At 43.5% G+C, this 20,151-nt stretch overlaps 2 protein-coding genes across 2 annotated transcripts in view; both read right to left on the reverse strand.

Moving 5' to 3' along the window:
• Positions 1–12,513, reverse strand: part of LOC114047384 (Wilms tumor protein 1-interacting protein-like) — an 18,703-nt gene extending 6,190 nt beyond the window's left edge. Inside the window, exons 1-5 of the mRNA XM_027868217.1 lie at positions 11,730–12,513; positions 7,098–7,199; positions 2,094–2,161; positions 1,715–1,777; positions 1,291–1,421 (exon numbers count right to left, since the gene is read on the reverse strand). Coding sequence (XP_027724018.1) covers positions 1,291–1,421; positions 1,715–1,777; positions 2,094–2,161; positions 7,098–7,199; positions 11,730–12,513 — 1,148 coding nt within the window. The remainder of the gene's footprint in view (positions 1–1,290; positions 1,422–1,714; positions 1,778–2,093; positions 2,162–7,097; positions 7,200–11,729) is intronic.
• A 4,902-nt stretch (positions 12,514–17,415) lies between these two features.
• LOC114047303 (SUMO-activating enzyme subunit 2) overlaps positions 17,416–20,151 on the reverse strand; it is a 32,735-nt gene continuing 29,999 nt past the window's right edge. Inside the window, exon 17 of the mRNA XM_027868072.1 lies at positions 17,416–18,291. Coding sequence (XP_027723873.1) covers positions 18,110–18,291 — 182 coding nt within the window. The 3' untranslated portion in view covers positions 17,416–18,109. The remainder of the gene's footprint in view (positions 18,292–20,151) is intronic.

The following is a 20,151-nucleotide window of genomic DNA, read 5'->3' on the forward strand; positions in this document are numbered from 1 at the left end:
TGTTCCATGGCCTGCAGTCCCCAGGGGGCCCCCATGTGTGGATGCTACATCTGCTCTGTGTTCTATGGCCTGCAGTCCCCAGGGGGCTCCCATCTGTGAATGCTACATTTGCCCTATGTTCCATGGTCCAAGGTCCTCAGAGGGCCCCCATGTGTGGATGCTACATCTGCTCTGTGTTTCATGGCCCAGCACTTCTGAAGGCCCCCATGGAGGGTGCCGAATCGGATCTGTGTTCCATGGCGTGGGACCCCCCCAAGAGCCCTATGTGTGGATACTTCATCTGCTCTGTGTGCCATAGCCTGAGATAGTGGTCAGGCAAAGTCCCTCTCCTCATTCTGAGGACATACAGATTTTCCCAGGATATGTTCTGGATATGTGCCTGGCTCAGCCCTAGGCACAAGAATGACTCATCCAGGGTCCAATCCCTGAGGAAACAAAAAAGAGAACAAGCCAAGGCCCCACAACAAGAAGGGAAAAGTTGTCTAAAGGCCACACTTACTGTAAAGGAATCACTTGGTCCAAGCACTGAACAATAACACAGTCAGAACTTAGGGTAGAGTCAGCAGGCACTTAATAGTTCTGTGACCTTGGGCAAGTCACTTAAACTCCCTAAGTCTCAGTGTCAGCATCAACAAAATGAAGCAAATGACAGAAACTATTACAAAAGTTTGTTGTAATGGAAGTGCTTTGTAAACTGTAAAAGGCTTTAAGGATGAGTTATGATTATAATTGATACTGTTATTATGACCCTATCTGCATTGAAAAGAACCAGAAGGCAAAACCTTTAATGTTTCAATCTGAGAAACAAACTCCCAGAATCAGAGATGGTGACAGGGAAGCTAGTAATGACAAACAGGCCAGAGAAATATCACGATGAGCAAGGGGTTCACAATGAGGCAAGGGAATGAGACCAACATAGGCCTGGGCAAGGCCATGTCACAGCCTGGCAGCGGGGAAAGGCCTCAGGGCAGTGGGTAGAGCACGAGATTTTTGAGTCAGAGAACATGGGCACAAACCCCAGCTCAGTCACTTACTTCCAGTGTGACCCTGGGCAAGTCACTTGACCTCTTGGTCTCATTTTCTTCATCTGTAAAATGAGGGGGTTAGATCAGATGACCTCTAATGTCCTTTCCTATGATCCTATGATATGACAGGGCAGCATGCCTTTGGACCAGGATCATACGCAGCTGCTCTGGGGCTACACACATCACAAGGTCACACAGGTTACAGAGTCACACATGTCACAGTATCACACTAGGCTCTTGGTCCCACAGCCTCTAAATCACTCACGTGTGATAATCTTTGACACAGTAAATATTGTTCTCGACATCCACGGTGAAAGGGACGCCATCCAAGCACTCATTACATATAACACATCGGAAACAGCCGGGGTGGTAGGACTTCCCAAGGGCCTGGAGAATCTGGAGGCAGAAGAGACAGAGAAAGACAAACACACAGAGAGAAAAAGATGACACGGAGAGGGAGAAGGAAGGCAAGAAACAGAGACATACATTCAGAAACACAGAGACACCCAAAATTACAACAGAAAGACCTAGATCTCTCAGGAGACACCCATACCCCTACCCATGGAACAGGCTTCAGTGGAGCCTCTGGAAGTCATAGAACAAACAAAGGAAACTTCTGAGAGAAGTTCTATAGGGCCCTGAAGTAGATGACCCAGGGTCTTGGGTGAGGATGAGCTGGGTTTTCTTACCATCTCCATGATGAGGTGTCCACACACGAAGCACTTGTCAGCTGTCTGCTGAAACCCTGAGTACTGAGAGTGAGGACACAGAACCTATAAGCAGTCATGTTACCAGCCATTCCTAAGAACCCCCTTCTGTCCTCTCAACATACCCCCTCCAAGGAATTCCCCTGTCCCTATTTTCTCATCCCCAGTCATAACAGAGAAGAAGAAGAAGTCGGCTATTCTATATGCCCCTTTACTGTCTGGAGGAGACATCACCACTGTGTCTAACCTCAAAAGAGGGGGGGGGAAAGCCAGCCTAGCCATGACTCCTCATCCCCCATTCCTACTTCCATCAGCATTCCCACCACCATCAACCTCACAGAGAACCAAATTCCTAACTTACCAGGAAGTCCTCCTCACAGTAGACTTTCCCAGCTACATTGTAGAAGGCCTTTCCTCGGAGTCTTCTCCCTATGAAGGAGGTATGGCAAACAGGGAAACAGTCATCAAGGCTATAGCAAAGACTGGCACCATCACATTACCCTCTATTGCTTCCCGAGCTAAAGGACAAGGAGAAAGGAAGAGCTGAACATCTTCATTTCCTTCCCAAATTGATCTGACCAAGGTTACCCACAATCCCTGTACTGCAAAATCCAACTGGCCTCTTCTCAGTTTTCATCATCTTTGACATCTCTGTTCCATTTGATACTACTGACTACCCCCTCCCACTAGATCTCCCTTACCTTCCATGGCAATGCTCCACTCTAATCTCCTTCCTATTGATATGTCCCTTCTTTTTCAATGCCTTTCGAGAGGTAAATTTGACTTCAAAGATATCCCTGTCATTTAATGGGATGGGGCTTGATACTGAAATATGCCTTTGGAAGACTAAAGTAGTAATGGATATAATAATACTAAGAAGATAAAGAAATCTAACAACCAAAGGAAAGATCAATGGATACTGAAGTGCTATTGTCTACCCAGATGAAGGAAGTATATGAAAAGTTCAGGAATTACCATAAATCTGGCATGGAGGCATCATCTAACAAGGATGAGAAACTTCAATTACCTGGACTTTGCCTGAGTTACCCTTCACCAAAAGCAGAGAAACTAACAGATTTCTGACTTGCTATGTGACAAACTCATTCTTCAAAAGTGAAGCAAGGGGCAGCTAGGTGGTACAGTGGATAGAGCACCAGCCCTGAAGTCAGGAAGACCTGAGTTCAAATCCGACCTCAGACCAAACACTTGCCACTTACAAGCTGTGTGACCCTGGGCAAGTCACTTAACCCCAATTGCCTAAAAATTAAAAAAGAAAAAAAGAAAATTAAAAACAAACAAATTTTTTTAAAAGACTAAAAAGAAAAACAAGAAATGATGAAAACTTTGGGAGGTAGTGGCCTCATCACAGAATCTGTCATAAAGGAGAGGAAAGTTGGGCATGATTAGACATGTGCCCTAGATTTGAGGAGAGCAGAAAGCAAAGATTTCAGAGAAAAGAGAGTTAGAATATATAAAATTCTATAGGGGAAGTCAGTCTAAGAGGGATGAAATGCTTTCATGAAAGAAAATTCTGAAGACACAAACCCAAATGATTCTGAGGACAGTTTGGTTTTTGGACAAGCTGAATATGAGGTGCTGAAGAGGACAACCACGCAGAACTGGCCTACAGGCACGACAGAGAGATGTAAGCTAAATGAGAGTACAGGTAGAGGGAGTCACAACTGCTTGAATTCACAAAGAGTAATTATAAATGAATCAATGTCAACTTGGAAGGACTCAAATCTCTAAGTCAAGGTTCCAGGCTGTTGAGTATTTAGGATTAGGTTTGACTCTTCCCTTCCCTCACTTCTTACATTTCACTATAGGGCCATGTCTAATTCTGCCTCTACCACGCCTCTAACATCTGTCCCCTCCTCTTTATCTTTATCCACAGCCTCCTTAGAATAGACCCTCATTACCATCCATCCAGACAACCACAAGGGCCCCTGAAAACTACCCCTACATTCTATACCTCCAATTCAATCCTCCCATTACTTCCAGAATAATCATCCTACAGAGACAGATCCCTGTCACTCCTCTGCTCAAAAACTTTCAGTGGCAGGTGCAGCTAGGTGGCACAAGGGGCAGATAGGTGGTGCAATAGATAGAGCTCTGGCCTTGGAGTCAGGAGGACCTGAGCTCAAATCTGGCCTCAGACACATAACACTTACTAGCTGTGTGACCCTGAGCGAGTCACTTAACCCTATTGCCTAGCCAAAAAAAAACAACAAAAAAACAACCTTTGAGTGGCTGCCTACTTGTCAACTGCGTAAAGTTCTAATTCCCTTTGCCTGGCATTCAAAGTCCTCCACAATCTGATACCACACTACCTTCCAGCCTCATCACATATTATTATCATATATAAACTCCACGCTCCAGGTAAATGGTTTACTCTTTCTCTCAAACACACATAGCACTCTCCTACCTTCATGTATTTGTTCCCTAAGCCGAGAACACCCCCTCTCCCCTAGTCACCTACTGAACTTCTACCCATCCTGTTAAGCTCAACTTAAACGCCATGTCTTCTGTGAAATCTTCTCTGATCCTCCAGCGAAAAACATCTTCTCCCTTAAATTTTAAGAAACATTTTGTTTTTCAATCCTCTAATGCAGTTATAATACGCAACATTATAATACACAACATGTGTGTGTGTCTTATCCTCCTATTAGACATAGGATTATCAGAACAGGGACTGTCAACTTAATTTTGTGTTTCTCCCAACACTTTACACCATTCTCTATACCCTGCTGGGGCTTAAAAAGTGTTTATTTGGGGGCAGCTAGGTGGTGTAGTGGATAGAGCACCAGCCCTGAAGTCAGGAGGACCTGAGTTCAAATGCGGCCTCAGACCAAACACTTGACACTTACTAGCTGTGTGACCCTGGGCAAGTCACTTAACCCCAATTGCCTAAAAAGCACAAAAAAAAAAAGTGTTTATTTGAAAATCATGTTCTGTGGAATATATATAATAGGTGGAATAACACTGTGACATAAGTAATGACAAATATGAAGAATTCAGAGAAACTCAGAGACTTGTATGAACGGAAGCAGAACTAATGGAAGAAAACCAAGGCAACAATTAATAAAGTGACTCCATTTAAAAATGTAAAGAAAGAAATACAGAAAGACATCAGAACTCTAATCAATGCAGTGGCCAGGCATGACTTCAAAGGACTGTCAGAGAAGAATTTATAGCCCTTCTCAGAAAAAAGGTTATGGACAATAGGTACAGAATGAGTCACATGTTATCAAATGGGACCAATGTGCTGCTATGTTTTGCTTAACTATGCACCTTTGTTAGGAGTATTCTACTGTGGACAAAGAGTTATTGGGATATAATAATAGTGTTTTGTAAAATTACAAATAAATTATTTATTTAGGGAGAAAAAAAGGAAAACTGTTTGATGAATTGAGCAAATGAACTCCCACAACAACCCTGGGAGAGAAACAAGGCAGCAGGGTTTATCCCCATTTTACAGATGATGAGACACATTCACCATAATCCTTCCCCTCAACCTACAGAAGTAATTACCACTCACTCTTAGTTATCCCCATAGTAGTAGCCCCAGTGGCCAAAACATCAACCTGTGATTCATTTTTATTTATTAATCATTAATGAGAGGTATAAGTTTCCAGCTAGGCTTCAGCTTCAGAAGAGAAAAGGAAGATAATTTACCCAGCACAGGCCAAGCCCAGAAATGCGCCCCCTACATGGGTACCAGGCTCCCCAGGTTTGATTTGCCTATGTAGATCGTGTACCTAGACCAGTCATAAGTCATAGACCAATGGATGCCAAGGGCAGTGACAGGATGGAGAGTGCTGAAGTAGACAAAGGGGGAGAGTCCTCAGTCTGTCTGGCTGCTGGCCCTGACTGAAGTAAGATATACCCTCAGGGACAATATCCCTAAACCCCAAAAACTTGGAAGCACATAGGATGGGCTTTTCTCTTACTACTTTATCCCATTAAATTAATTTCTAGGAATACATTAAATTTACATTAAAAGCAAATGACCTATAGGTCATTGGACAATGACAAAAAAAGTTGAGGTATATGAATACAGGAATATTAATGTGCTGTAAGAAAGAATGTGAATACAGAAAAACAGGGAAAGACATAAGAACTGATGCAAAGAGAAGTAAACAGAACCAGGAAAACAATATCCATAGTGACTACAACTATACAAATGGAAAGAACAACAACAAAACAACTGAAACCAAATATTATGAAATTACAGTGAAACTTGGACCCAAAGAAGAGACACGAGAAGGGGCTTCTATTTTCCTTGGGAGGGAGGGAGAGAGGGGAGGTGCTATGAAATACTGCTGAGAACTCAGACTCCTTTGATATATTGGTTAATTTTGCTGAACAATTTTTTACTGTTTGTTATAAGGGATGGTTCTCGGGGGTGGGAGTAAGGAACATATAAAGGGAAGCGTAAATTATATAAAAATAAAATATATCAATACAAATTTTTTTAAAGTAAATAATCCAACAACTGATTCATGACCCCAGTATTTATCTTCATGTTTGGCCTCAGATCCTCTAGCTTCCCAGAAAAAAACCCAACCCTGACATTGCCGTAAGGAGTGGCATGGCCAGCAAAGCCCACTCCCTCTCTCTAGCTTTCCCTGCCTTCCCATGCCCAGCTTTTCTCACACCTCCACTTCTATCATACTAACTCTCTTAGCATACACTCTTGTTCATGCTGGTCCCCATCTTCACAGGGCTAACCTGGAGATTCTTGCTTCACAGGTGATTGATGATTACGCATCTGGAACGATGGGCTCTTCTGAAGGACCCTGTCTTCCTCAGCAGTCTTTCCATGCTCCATAAGGGCTACAAAACTTATCCCATCCATCTTTTCTGGACTCCTCTCTTTTCACATTATCTTACTCCCTCAGACTTCCAGAAAGCCACCAAAGCTACCAATGACTAGGTACAAGAGGGATGGGAGAAAATCCCCTTCCCTCTCTACCAAACTGCTGGAAGTCCAAGAGAAGGAAAGCATGTACAAAGAAAGAAGAGTCCAAAAGATAAAAGTAAAGCTTTTCCACAATTCTTCTATACCACTAGAAGTCCTCCACTAGAGTCTATCCCACCAATGCAGTCACCAATCCTCTTTGATGGAACTCCAGGCACTAAAGACCAATCAGGAGTTCCCTGCTACAGTCTTCTCCATGCATGTCTACATATTTACCACTAGTAAATCCATGTCTTTTATGTATGTGTCCCCATGTCTCCTAGTTGCATGTCTGTATGTCCTTTACATGGTATACCTCCTATGTCAACAAATCAAACGTGTACATCTATGGGTGCATATCCAGTCTGGTACACCTGTGCTGGTATCTGGGCTGAGTGCACCTACCGCAGGAGTAGCAGGTGAAACAGTTGGTGTGGTAAAGGCTCCCCATTGCCTGGCAGGCCTGACTTGCACCATAGATGCCCATCCTGCACTTTATACAAACTCCTGAAGTAGGAAAAAAAACAGAATATTTAGTAATTCACAGCAGAACACTTAACCTCCCAACCCCATGACCCTACTGCTACATGGCCTCCCATCCCTGCATACATGTCCTCATTTCCAAAATGTAACAGATTCAGTGACATATATGACCATCACCATACAGAGACCAAGAGTCACAGCTCTCAGACCTGGGGCCTGAGACACAGTCAGGGCTCTCTCTCCCTCAGCCATTCTATATATCTCACTCCCAGTGAAGTACATCAACCCTATCAGAGAATTTCTACATTTGAACCAAGAAATTCCATCATCCCACCTCCTAACCTAGGACAAGATCATTCTTTGGAGAAACAATATAGTTGAAGAGAAAAAGCATTATGGTTAGTATAGTAACTTATAGTTAGAAGACCTGGGTTCGAATCCTGGCTTGCTAGGAGTATGATCACTTCACTTCTGCTCTATGGTCCTCAGTTTCCTTATCTGTAAAATGAGGATCAGAATGCTTGCTATCTACCTTACAGGGTTGCTGTAATAAGATCACTTTGTAAACTATAAGTGCTATACAAACATAAAAACATTGTTATTATTTGTTAATATTCAAAATTTATTTGGAATTTATCTATCTACCTCCTCTAAGGGCAGTTGAAGGATAAAAGGAATGGTGGGTGTGGTTCCAATTACAGCAGGGGAAATATTCAGGCTAGAACTAAGACTCTATTATATACATATTCTAATTTGTATTATTGTTTTTTGCTCAATCCAACAAACTTCTATTGAGCATCTATTATGTGCAAGGAAGACAGGATGGTACGATGGAAAAGATCCTGGACTGAGTCAGAAGGACACTTAGGTTCTAGTCCTGACTCTGCCACTAACTACTTGGGGATCTTTAGAGTTAATTTCCCTCCCTGGGCCTCAGTTTAAAATTCGAGGATTGGATTACTAGCTAATAGTTAAGGTCCCACACCTCTCCTCTAAGAAGCTTTCCCTGGTCTCCTCCTTCCTCAGCCCCATTAGAGTTCAAACAGAACCTCATGCATCCCTCTCTCAAACTCCACACAATCTACCCTACATGTCTCCTCTTTCTCCCCCCTCTCCCAAATTTGACTGGGAATTCCACAAGGGCAGGCACTCCATCATACTCATGAGATCAAAAGATTTAGAACAAAGGTTCTTAACCTGGATCTGTAAACTTGTTATTTTAATATGTTGATAACTATATTTCAATATAATTGGTTTTCTTTGTTATCCTATGTATTTCATGCATTTAAAAAAATGAAAAGGGGTCCATAGGCACTGCTAAACTTCCAAAGGGGCCATCTCTCTCTCAATCTCTCTCTCTCTCTCTCTCTCTCTCTCTCTCTCTCACACACACACACACACACACACACACACACACACGATTAAGATTTATAACTGATTTATAACTAGAAAAGAACTTTTAGAGAACATCTAATCAATAGGTGGAAGGCTGATTTTGAAGTCAGAAAGACCTGAGTTCAGGTCCTCCCTTTGATATATACTAGCTTCCATTTTTCAGCATGGTACAGCATCCTTCCTCCAGCCCAGCTTCAATGACAGACATCTACAGGAGGTCATTATGGTACCATCCCAAACTCTAAATTCTGTCTGGGACAGTTAGTGGCAAGAAAGCACCAGAGGCAGACAGAGTCCTCCCCACCTGGCCTCCAAGGAACACAAACTCCCTTTCTTCCCAGGGTAAGGAACAACTTAGTCCAGCTCTATCAAGGTGGTATCACAAGGACAGGATGACAACTTCCCCAGATACCCCTCCTCTCAGCTCTTTACTGGCCCAGATCACAAGGAAATATTCCTTGAACTTTCTCTCTCCACCTTGGAGTCCCCATGACCCCATTTGTTGATTATACCCCAAAAATGTCTCTTTCTCATACCAACAAGATCAAGGACTGATTGGCTCCCCCAACAGGTTTCTTACTATCACCAACCTGGCCCTGACCTGAGGTCCTTGTCCATGATATAGACAATGCACCCCCCACCCACAACATCCTGTAAACCCAGTACAGTCCCTGTCTCAGGCTACTAGAACAGGGGACAAAGAGCATCCAGATCATCAAAGGACTCAAACAGTCCCTCCAACCTGCCAGTGCGGTCAGTCTCTGGGGAAGTGCTGACCCCAGTCTAGCTGGAGAGGCTTGCTCCCATAATATAGCCCCCAAACCAAACAGGTCAATCAATCAACAATTTATTTACTAAGTGCCAGGCACTGTATTAGGCACTGGAGATGGAAAGACAAAAGCAAAACAGTCCATGCCCTCAAGTAGCTTACAGATCTAGAACAGCAAGAATAATAATAATAATCCAATAGAGCAATTGACCTGAAACTAGGAAACTTGGATTCAAATCTTGCCTCAGACATTTAATAGCTATGTCACCATAAACAAGCCCCTTAACCTTTTAGAATCTTAGTTCCTTCATCTGTAAAATAGGGATAATTACTGTACAATCTACCTCACAAAGTAGACAACATACATGTATATTATTAGGCACATCTAAAGCACATCTAGAAATGCCTACAACACTATGGCTAGGCAGATCTTCCCTTCTTCCCCACTATAATAACATTTTTCTCTTCTTCAATTTATATATACATCTATTCAAGGTATTATACTCTAGGTTCTTTAAGGACAGAAACTGTTGTGCATCTTTTCATCTTCAGACATAAGTGAGAGCTCAGCTGGGATAGAAGCTTGGATAAATGTTTGTTGAACTGAATTAAATCTCCAACTCCACAGGCCAGAAACACCCATCAGGTCCCACCTGAGAAGACTGTGTGAGAGATAGTCAATTAAATGTTTGGGGCAGAGATAGACCCCCAGTCCAAGGGAGAAAGATCCAGGGAAATGCACACATGGTGTCCCAAAAGTCTTAGTGCAGTTGTAAGCGTTAGAAAACTGCACTGAATGGGGCAGCTAGGTGGACAGAGCTCCAGCCTTGGAGTCAGGAGGACCTGAGTTCAAATCTGGCCTCAGACACTTGACACTTACTAGCTGTGTGACCCTGGGCAAGTCACTTAACCCCAACTGCCTCACACACACACACAAAAAAAGAATAGAACTCAATAAAAAGCATGTCATTCTTGGATTCCATTTATGGAAGCTTGATTACAACATCGACAAGCAGTTCGAACATTCTAGAAAACTGCACTGAGACTTTTGGGTCACTGTATATAGCTCATGCTCTCTTCAAATAAATCCAAAATATGAAAATCCAAATTTGCTGACAGCCTAGAAGTGATTCTACAGGGACCTCCCCAAATGGAATTGCAACTAGGACATTTGACAAGACTGAATTTGCAGTTTTCTAGGAACATTAGTTGTCCAATGTCCTAAATGGTTGTGCATATATATCTGGTTTGAGAAAGGCAAAAGGTCAAGAAACTGAGTACAGCAAGGTCCCTAGGCAGGTACACCAGGCTCACTACCTCAATGATCTGATATTGCTCCTTCCCTGGCTTCTCATCCAATTAACCAAGAATTCCTGTCAATTCTACCACACATCTTTTTCATCTACTCTTCTACTCACATGGTCAACTACGCTATTTCAGGACCTCATCACCATTCCTCTGGACTACTGTAAAGTTCTCTTAACCAATAAATCCCTCCTGACTCCAGCCTCTATCCTCTTCAATTCATCTTCCATACGGGTGCTAAATTAATAATCTTCCTAAAGCATAGGTATGGCCACGGCACTCCCCTGTTCAAAAGCTTCTAGTTGTCTTTCTTACTGCCTAAAGGAACAAATGTAAATTCCTTAGCCTAGCACTTAAAATCTTCTTCAACTTTGCCTCAACTTGTCCCTCTTGTCTTTCACCCACAAAGAGCAGGGGGTGGGGGAGAGTAGATGGGATGATTTTAATGTGATTTGTTATAATTTTTTTTATAAAAACAAACTTTTCATACCGGAAAATTATGTTCTCCATGGCACTTAAGAGGTTAATTTTATGATGTCCTATGCGCTAAAAGGTGGAGGAGGGGCCAGAAACAGATGGGACACAATTTTCAAACCTTTCTCAGTAAAGAGCACATAAATGCCTTTCCCAGTCTCTGCCCTCAATCTCCCCCTTCATCCATTGTAAGGTCCAACAGAATTGATCTTTCCCACTTCCCCCACCCATTCACCCACAATAACTTTCCAGCTTGAGCCTCCTGACCTTTGCCCAGGCAATTTCCCATTCCCAAGTTCTTCCTCTTCTCCTGTACCTACCCAAATCCTGCCCACCCTTGAAGGCCTACCTCAAGTCGCAGGCATATTCTCATGAAGCCCTCCCTGGACCTCCAACCCTGACTTTCTCTTCTTCAGGACTCCTACATCACTTAAGGACCAGTTAAGGGCCAACCTAGGAACAGCAAGCAGTCTTGTCTTTTTAGCCAGACAGTGTTGCTAGGATCAGGACCCAGTCTCTTGCTCCTCATGTCTATGCCCCCTGCCCCGGCCCCCAGCCAAGGGCTTGGCAAATACCTCCAGCAGAAACGAACTGGGTCACAGGTCACTCACCGAAATACTCCTTCTTCGTTCTCAGGTCCAGCTCCCTCTCCAGCTCCAGGGTCAATGCCTCGAGCCTCCGCTCCGCGGGGCTAGGGCCGCCCTCCCGGCCCTCGGTCACCTGGAAGGGCAGCTGAAGCCGGGCTCCGGCCGCGGGCTGGGCAAGGCCAGCCGAGCCCGAGGGCGGTGGGGCTGGTGGCAGCAGCAGCAGGTCGGCATGGACACCCGCCGAACCCCGGGAGCTCAGGCTGGAGACGCTGGAGCGGGCGCTGCCACCGGCCCCAGGGCCTCCGCACCAGGCGGGGTGGGCGGGGGCGGTGCCGAGCCGGGCCAGCCCGGGGCTCGCCGCATCGAGGGGCTGCTCTGATGGCCCCGGCCCCCGGGGATCGGAGCAGCTGGAGCGCGGGCTACCATGTCGCTGGTCGTAGCCCAGGCTGATGCCGCTGGTGCGAGCGCTGCAGGGTCGGCTCCCGCAGCCCTCCGAGTCCGCCAGGCTGGCCCCACGGGAGCTGCCCGCGGCCTTGGCGCTGGGCTCCGGAGAGGGGGCGGTCAGGCGGGCGCCGGGGACCTCGTAAGCGGCCCGCCGCTGGCCGCGCTCTAGAAAGCCGCCGGGCTCCGGGTAGCCGCCGCCGTCCACTCTCCAGGCACGAGTGGGGGCCGCCTTCTCGGGGGGCGCAGGCCGCTGCCCTTGCCGCCCCCGGCACCAGCCGTCCGAGCCCGGCTCGTTCAGGGACAGATCAGCCAGCAGCCTGCTGGCGCGGAGCAGAGCGGCCGCGTCCGCCCGCGGGCGCTGCATAGCCCAGCCCCGGCCAGATCCCCAGAGCCGCCCCGCCCCGGGCCAGGCAGGCGCGCGGCGCGCGCGGGGCTCCGGATCCAGCTCCTCCCGGACGGAGGCTCCGGCCGGACCGCGGTGCCGAGTCGTCACCTCCGCAGCCTCCTCCTCCTGCCGCGGCTAAGGCTAAGGCTAAGGCCGAGCGGCGGCGGTAGCTGCATCCTCCGGGCCTTAGAGCCCATCCGGCCCGGGCCCCTTCGGAACCGGGCGGGGGTCACTGGGCGCGGGGTCCCCGAAGCCCAACCCCCACAGGCGAGGCGCGGTCTCAGCGCAATAGCCAACGCGCGGCGCGGAGGAATTTTGACTCCCAAGTTTGGTCCTGGCTGTCTCCCCCCGCCCCTTCCTACCCCGCCCCTCTCCTTCCGCGGGGTCTCGGGGCCCTGCTGCGTCCCTATAGAGGAGGGACTCCTTTGCGAGGGACAGGAATGCGAGGAAGGAGACGGGGCGCTGCGACCCTGGAATGTGAAAACTGCTGTAAGGGGCTGACCGTCCCGGAGTCGGGGGCGGGATGGGAGGTGGCGAACTGGCCTGTCTCAACTTCTTTTCTCTGGGACAGGCCATGCCGACAACCCTAGACTTCGGCTTGTCAACATGAAGTTCTGCCGCTCTGCCCACTAGAGGAGGAAGAGAAGGCGGCAGGTTCCTGCCGCTGACCCTTGGGTGTTGTTAGACAAGCTGCGGCTAGAGCTGGAGAGCGAGCTCGCATCTATGTCGATCTGCCCAAGCTAGTGACCGGCGACCTCCCGGTAACCTGACTGCATCTTCTCTTTAACTCCGAGGGACTCCAGTGCCTCCCTCATTATTTCGGAGAAAGAAACAACTGACCCATTATTCAGATTTATCCAGAATGAGGAAAACTTGATAAATCATAGTTTTCTTCCTATCCCCACAACCAGCAGCTTCGGGCAGTTCTCAGGTCAGTGTTTCTTATCGCACCCCACCCACCCATTTACACAAATTTTAAATTAAGCAAAATTTAAAAGGAACTTGTTGGAACATTCTTGCTTATTTCCTCAGTCAGTTTGAAGTTCTGTAGAAATATCTGGCTGGTCCTGGGAGCCTCTGGCTGGTTCTCCACAAGTCCTTATTGTACAGGCCTGGAATATTACCCTAGTGTCCTCCCTAAGTATTAAATATAATTGTCAGGAACAGAACACTTAATGTGACCCAAGAGGCCTAGGAAATGTTTCCCAGCAAGGGTGTGTCCCAGAACTGTGGACAGTGCCCAGGTAGGAGAGCCTCTCACCTCAGAAGCAAAGCCAAAAAAGGAGAGCTTGGTGACTGGCGGAAGGGGTAAATATCAATAGGAGGCCTAGGTATTTATGAAGAGGCCTGAATCAATGCCCCTGTGCCACCAGTTTGCCCTACATTTATTTGAAGGCTGGGTCAGGGCTAAGCCATCTGCCTTATGCACTGCTATTGCTCCTTTCCCTGCATTTCCAAAGACCAACCTCTTCCAAAGGTAAGGTCCTCTGCGCATCCTTACTTCCATGGAAGTTTTAACCAGAAATTTGTGAAATATTGGAAACGAGAGCCAGTTTTCTGCAGCCATCTGCTCAGCAAATACAAGAGAGCTGCAAAGGAAAGAAAGGTAAGTGTGAATAGAGAGCACAGAATTGATCCTTTGTAATCACAGAATCTGAGTTGAGAAAAAGCCTGAGGTCTAGTTCACCTGTCACTGAAAGCAGGAGCACAATATCCCACTACAATATCCAGTCTCTGCTTGAAGATGGCTGGTGATGGGGAACTCACTATTCAATTTAGCTTATTACATTTTTGGAAAACTAATTTTCAGTAACATTTCCTTTTTAAGCCAAATCGGCCTCTTCATAGCTTCCAATTGTTGGTCCAACAGCTTTGCCCACCAAGAAAAAATATGGGCAAACATCTAAAGCCAAAGAACTTTGTTGTTTTTTTTTTAAGAAAAAATTTGTATTTAAGGAATACTATCACAAATGTAGCCCAAAGAATTACAGTTGACAGTAGGATATCACTATTATTGTAACTTCCTCATTTAGACTAATTGGAAAAGAGTGAAACTGAAAAAAGTGAACATTTCAAAAGAAATGCAATTTTATTCCTTTCTAGTCCAAATTATGCTAACACATTTGCCACCTTCTAATAGATTTGCCTACCAGAAGACACAACTGAAAATTCTTTGCTTTAATTCAATAAATATTAATGTCTATTTTGTGCAAAGTACTTCACCATCTAGCTCAGCACCTTACACATAAGGACCTAATGTGTTTTGAGATGTTGAAGGTACAAATATAAAAATCCTTGCCCTAAAGGAACTTACATCCTATTGAGGGAATACATGTACACACCTAAGTACAAGGTAATTTGAGGAGAACCAAAAAATTGGGGGGACTTCAGGGAAAACTTCTCAGAGGAAGTGCCACCTAAAACGAGCCCCAATAGAATATAAGGACACTGAGAGGCAGAAATGAGAGCACATTTCATGCATGGAGAATGCCTTCTGAAAGCAAAAGTGAGAGAAAAAATAACAAGTTTGGGAAACAAGGAGTAGTTAACTTCGCCTAGAACAATGAATATGGAGAGTAAAATATGAATAAAACGGAGAAGTAGCTTGGAACTAAACTGAGGAAAGTCTTAAATACCTGGTTGAGGCATTTGTATTTTATCCTAGAGACAATAAAAAAATGAAAATTTTTGAGCAGGGAAATGACATGGTCAAATCTTAGGAAAATTATTTTAGCAGCTGTGTATAGAATGAGTTGGTTAGTGGAATGAAATCAGGGAGAATAATTAGAAGGCTATTAGAATAGTAGAAGCAAGAGCTTATGGAGGTCTGAACTAGGTTGGTAAGTGGAAAAAAAAAAAGATTACCAAAGATGTTCTGGAGGTAGAATCTGCTTGAAAAAAGTTTGGGACATGCATAGTAAATCAAACAAGGTCTCACAGACAGAGATGAAGGAAGGAAGGAAGAAAGAAAGGAAGGAAGGAAGGAAGGAGGGAGGGAAGTCTAGGCAATAGTATTAAATACACTGAAGAAATCTGTGGTCACTTGGTCTTGGGTAGCATATTATTCATTGAGTATTTTTAGGTATCTACAAGAATAATAGGTTGTGGTCAAACCATCTTTCACTTGTGACCCCAGACCCCAAGAACAAGCACAATAAATTTCCTTTAGACTGACAGGGAGACTAGTAGTCATCTTGTTTTAGGTGTTGGTTATAAATAGTCCCGTTTGGACCACTATTCCCTTTTCATACTGCATGTCCTCTGGACATGCTTATAGGCGAAATGTCTTTACACAGCTGCCAAAATGATTTTCCTAATGCACAGGTCTATTCATGGCACTCCCCTGTTCTAAAACCTTCAATGGCTGGCTCCCTATTACAGCTGGACCAGATACAATACTGTCATGGAAAGAATGCTGGATTTGGAAGAAATTCAAATGTTGCATTTACCACCTGCTGAGAAATGACCACCTAATTTCTCTGTGTTTGAGTTCCTTAAGGTAAAATATAGGGGTTGGATGAGATGACTCCTGCCCAGCTCCAAATAATAGCTAACATTTATTTAGCTTCTAAGGGTTTTGAAGCACATTAGTTATCTCCTCTTTCACTTTGTTTCACATAAAGAGGTGGCACTTCTTGCCACGGCAAACCCTTTTGTATGTACAAGTGATCCCATTTCATCCCATCATCTCCAACAGATTTGCCCCCTTTTCTTTCCACTGTCACTTATCTTCAATCTCTCCCATCAACTGGCTGTTTCCCTACTACCTACAAACATGCCCATATGTCCCCTATCTTCAAAACTCCCTTACTTGATCCATCCATCCCTAATAGCTATCCTCACCTATCTCTTGGTGGCAAAGCTCCTTGAGAAGGCAGTCTATAACAGGTGACTCCACTTCCTTTACTTGCTCTGGAGTTTAGCTTCCAACTTCATGATTTAACTGAGACTGATCTCTCCAAAATTATCAGTGGTGTCTTGATTGCCAAATCTAATGGCGTCTTCTCAATCCTGATCCTCTTTCATCTCTCTGCAACCTTTGACAATCAGTCTCTTCTCCCTAGGTTTTCACATTGCTCTTCTGGGTCTCCTTTCTGATCACTCCTCAGTTTCTTTTGTACTATCTTCATCTAGGCCACACCATTAACAACCAAGAGTCCTCCTCCCCCAACACTCTCTCTTGCACCCTCACTATTTCTCTAATTCATCTCATCCACTATACCATGGATTCATTTATCATCTCAATGCTGATGAAACCCAAGACCACTTATCCAGCCCTAACCTCTCTCCTGAACTGCACTCTTACATCTCCAACTGCCTATTAGACATCTCAAAACATCCCATAAAAAACTCAATTTCAACATGGCCAAAACTGCATTTTCACTTCTCCCAAACCCTCCCCCCTGCCTAAATTCCCTGGTTGACAGCACCACCATCCTCTCCATCACTCAGGCTCACAACCCAGATGTCATCCTCAACTCCTCACTCTCATCTTCCTTACCCAATTACATGCCACATCCTTTAGATTTTTACAAACATTTGAAATCAAAACATGCCCTTTAGATGTATAGCCCCAAAAGTCTTAAGTATAAGACAGACTTCCTCATTATAAGGAATATATACATACAAAATATCTTCAGAAAAGACCAAAGTCTCAGACTACTGTTAAGCATGTCTTTCTAGAACGTAAATCAACTGTTCTAGCTAACAATTTAAGAAAAACATTAAAGAGCTAACTTTTTAAATTACCCTCCCATAGAGCTGGGGTTTTTAAACTCTAAATATAGTTTAAACTTTTCGAAACAAAAATGTGTGCAAAAGATACTGATACTATGTAAAACCCACAACAATGTCAGCATTAACTTGGACTGTACAGGCATGTATAGCAAGTATTCAGATATCATTTATTTGGTCCTTTAAAGGTACAGCATAGGAGTATTTGAGTTTTACAAAACATCAAATATAAATAACCTGAAACTTGTAACAATACACAAAAATTTTCTGATGCTGACATACCAGGCAGTACAAGCTGAAAAATTGAGTAAATTAACATTGTTTTACAGTAATGTACATAGTGCCAGTTGATATTTTAAAACAAGTTTCAACACACAGCACTTGAAGCATCTTTGAATCCATCTCAGTTTAGTTGAAGATGTGAAATACAATTAAATCAGAGCTAAAATATTTTCCTAGTCGAAAATAAAGGTGTTTTATAACCAGAGTATTAATTTTACTAAACCACAGTATTTTTAACTACTGAATTATACCTAAAGGTATTTACATAAAAAGCTGTAACATGCACTGTGTATTGTCTTTTATCTAATGACTGTTTAAGCAAATACTTCTCTTCCAAGTATTTAAAAACTAAATTCCTACTACGTTCAATATAGCATACTGGAATATTTCTAATGGTTCTATCCAAATGAATATTTTATCAAGGGGAAAAAGACTCATTTTCAAGTCAGTGATGTGATTTTCCTTTGGAACAAAGGACATAAATAGTCTAGTTCTGGCCATTTAACACAAATGCCCAGATAACATAAGACAGTAAGAAAATGATGAAGTTTATTTTCATTCAGTCTAATGCAATAATGTCATCTAGCTCTTCAGACTGTTCTGTACGTGGCTTCTTTGCGTTGACAAGTTCTTTATCATCTAACTTTCTCTTCCGGACTGAGTCTTCCTCAGTGACATCAGCATTACTTGAAGGGCCTTCTTCATCTGAATCAACGATCAGCACATCATCTTGATCTTGAGCTTATTTAAAAAAAAAAAGTCACTTTTAAATGCTAGTCTATAATAAACTATGCTCCCATGTGATTTTTTACATTTCAAATTATTCTCAAAAAACCACTGCACTCTTCTCAGGGAGCAATGTGTCCTACTCCATTTTCAGTGAAAAATGGGTGAAGGTCACAAGAATGGTGCACATATTGGTTAACAAGGAAATGCACAATGCAAATTCAATTTAATTATCTTAAAACATATTATACACAATTCAGATCCGAGTTTTACAATCCATCTTTAAAATTCCTAGAGTACATGAGAGCAAGAGTGCCCATTCTACACAGCAGTAAAAGATTCAGAACAAAGAACATAAGACAAAGGAAAAGTAGCTCACTTTAATGCTTGACTAAAAGCACTTTGAAAATGACTAAATGTACATGAAATACAAGTTTCACTAAATCCGAGAAGCATATTCATACTTAAAAAACTCTAGAAAAATCAAGATAGCTGTGATCATAACCTCAGGAAGCCCACGATATATAGAAATCCTTGGTTCAATAATAAACAAAGCTAAATTGATAACCTTCTCCCAACTCCAAACTTATCAGTTCTTATCAATGGCACCACCATGATTCCCAGTCATACAAACTGGAAACGTCAGCCATCTTTGATTATTTCTTCTTATCCAATTATTTCCTAAGTCCTCTTCCATCCTCTTCACTGTTCCCACTGTCATCACCAGAGATCAGATGCCATACTACAATGACCTCTATACACTGGACATCTAATAAATGTTGCTGAAATGAACTCTTTCTACTCCTCCCTCCACAACTACCAGGAAAAATAATCTTCCTAAAGCATAGTTCTAATGATACCATTCCCCCCTGCTTCCTTCAGTAGTTCTCTACTACATCCCAAATGAAGTCTAAACTCTTCATTCAATGCCCCTGTAAAGTTTGGGCCTCAGCTAATCCTGAACTACTCCCCTTTCTGCATTCTAAAGCTTCAGCCAAGCCAGACTATTCTCTATTGCCCAATACATCCCCATAATTCCCCCAATCTGTATATTTGCTCACATTGCTCCCTCTACCTGCAATAAATTCCCTACCTAGCTCCACCAATCCTAACTCCTATCCATCCATCAAAGCCCAGCTCAAACTCAGCTTTACCTGATCCATACCCCACTCTCCCAGCCAGAAGTAATGTCTTTCTCCTCAGTACTAACACTCTGTACATTTCTTTCACCAGTCTTCATATTCTACTTTACATTACAACTATTTGTCTTATCGGTCTTGCTACATTGTAAACCTCATTAATGCAAAGATTGTCATAACTGCTCTAAATGTCCTCTATAATTCATAAAACAGTCTTTGACAAAATGGTCAATAAACATTTGTTGACATGAATGCAAAGCCTAAGTTGGTAAGGAAAATTTGTCCAAGATTCCCCAGCACTATTGCCACTTAAAATGTTCTAATTCTGCATCTATGAATCATTTTTGCCAGATGAATTTACCTTTGTATTCCAAATATAGGTACTGAGAATGACTCCTTTTATGTTCCAGCAAACTCACCAATATGTCCAGTTGTAAACTATCACTACTAGCTAATGAATAAATTGCTATCAAATGTTTCTCTATGTGTCTTTCCCCAGATTCAAGTTCTTGATAACTCCCATATACAAAGCCCCATCTTAAAAACAAAAAAATTCCACACCTTCTGGCACTTAAACAGCATTTATTTCAGAAGAGACACCAAGATAACCAAGCAGTCATAGAAAGTTTCCATGGAAGATTTTGAAGCTGATAACCATTTCCCTCTTGAGAATTAAGTTTTATAATCAGGGAGGGCACCTTTGTTGAGTTCACATCACTAGGCCTACAGATACAAC

The sequence above is a fragment of the Vombatus ursinus genome, unplaced genomic scaffold (assembly GCF_900497805.2).
Source record: "Vombatus ursinus unplaced genomic scaffold, bare-nosed wombat genome assembly UNPS02014786.1, whole genome shotgun sequence".
Lineage (NCBI taxonomy): Eukaryota > Metazoa > Chordata > Mammalia > Diprotodontia > Vombatidae > Vombatus > Vombatus ursinus.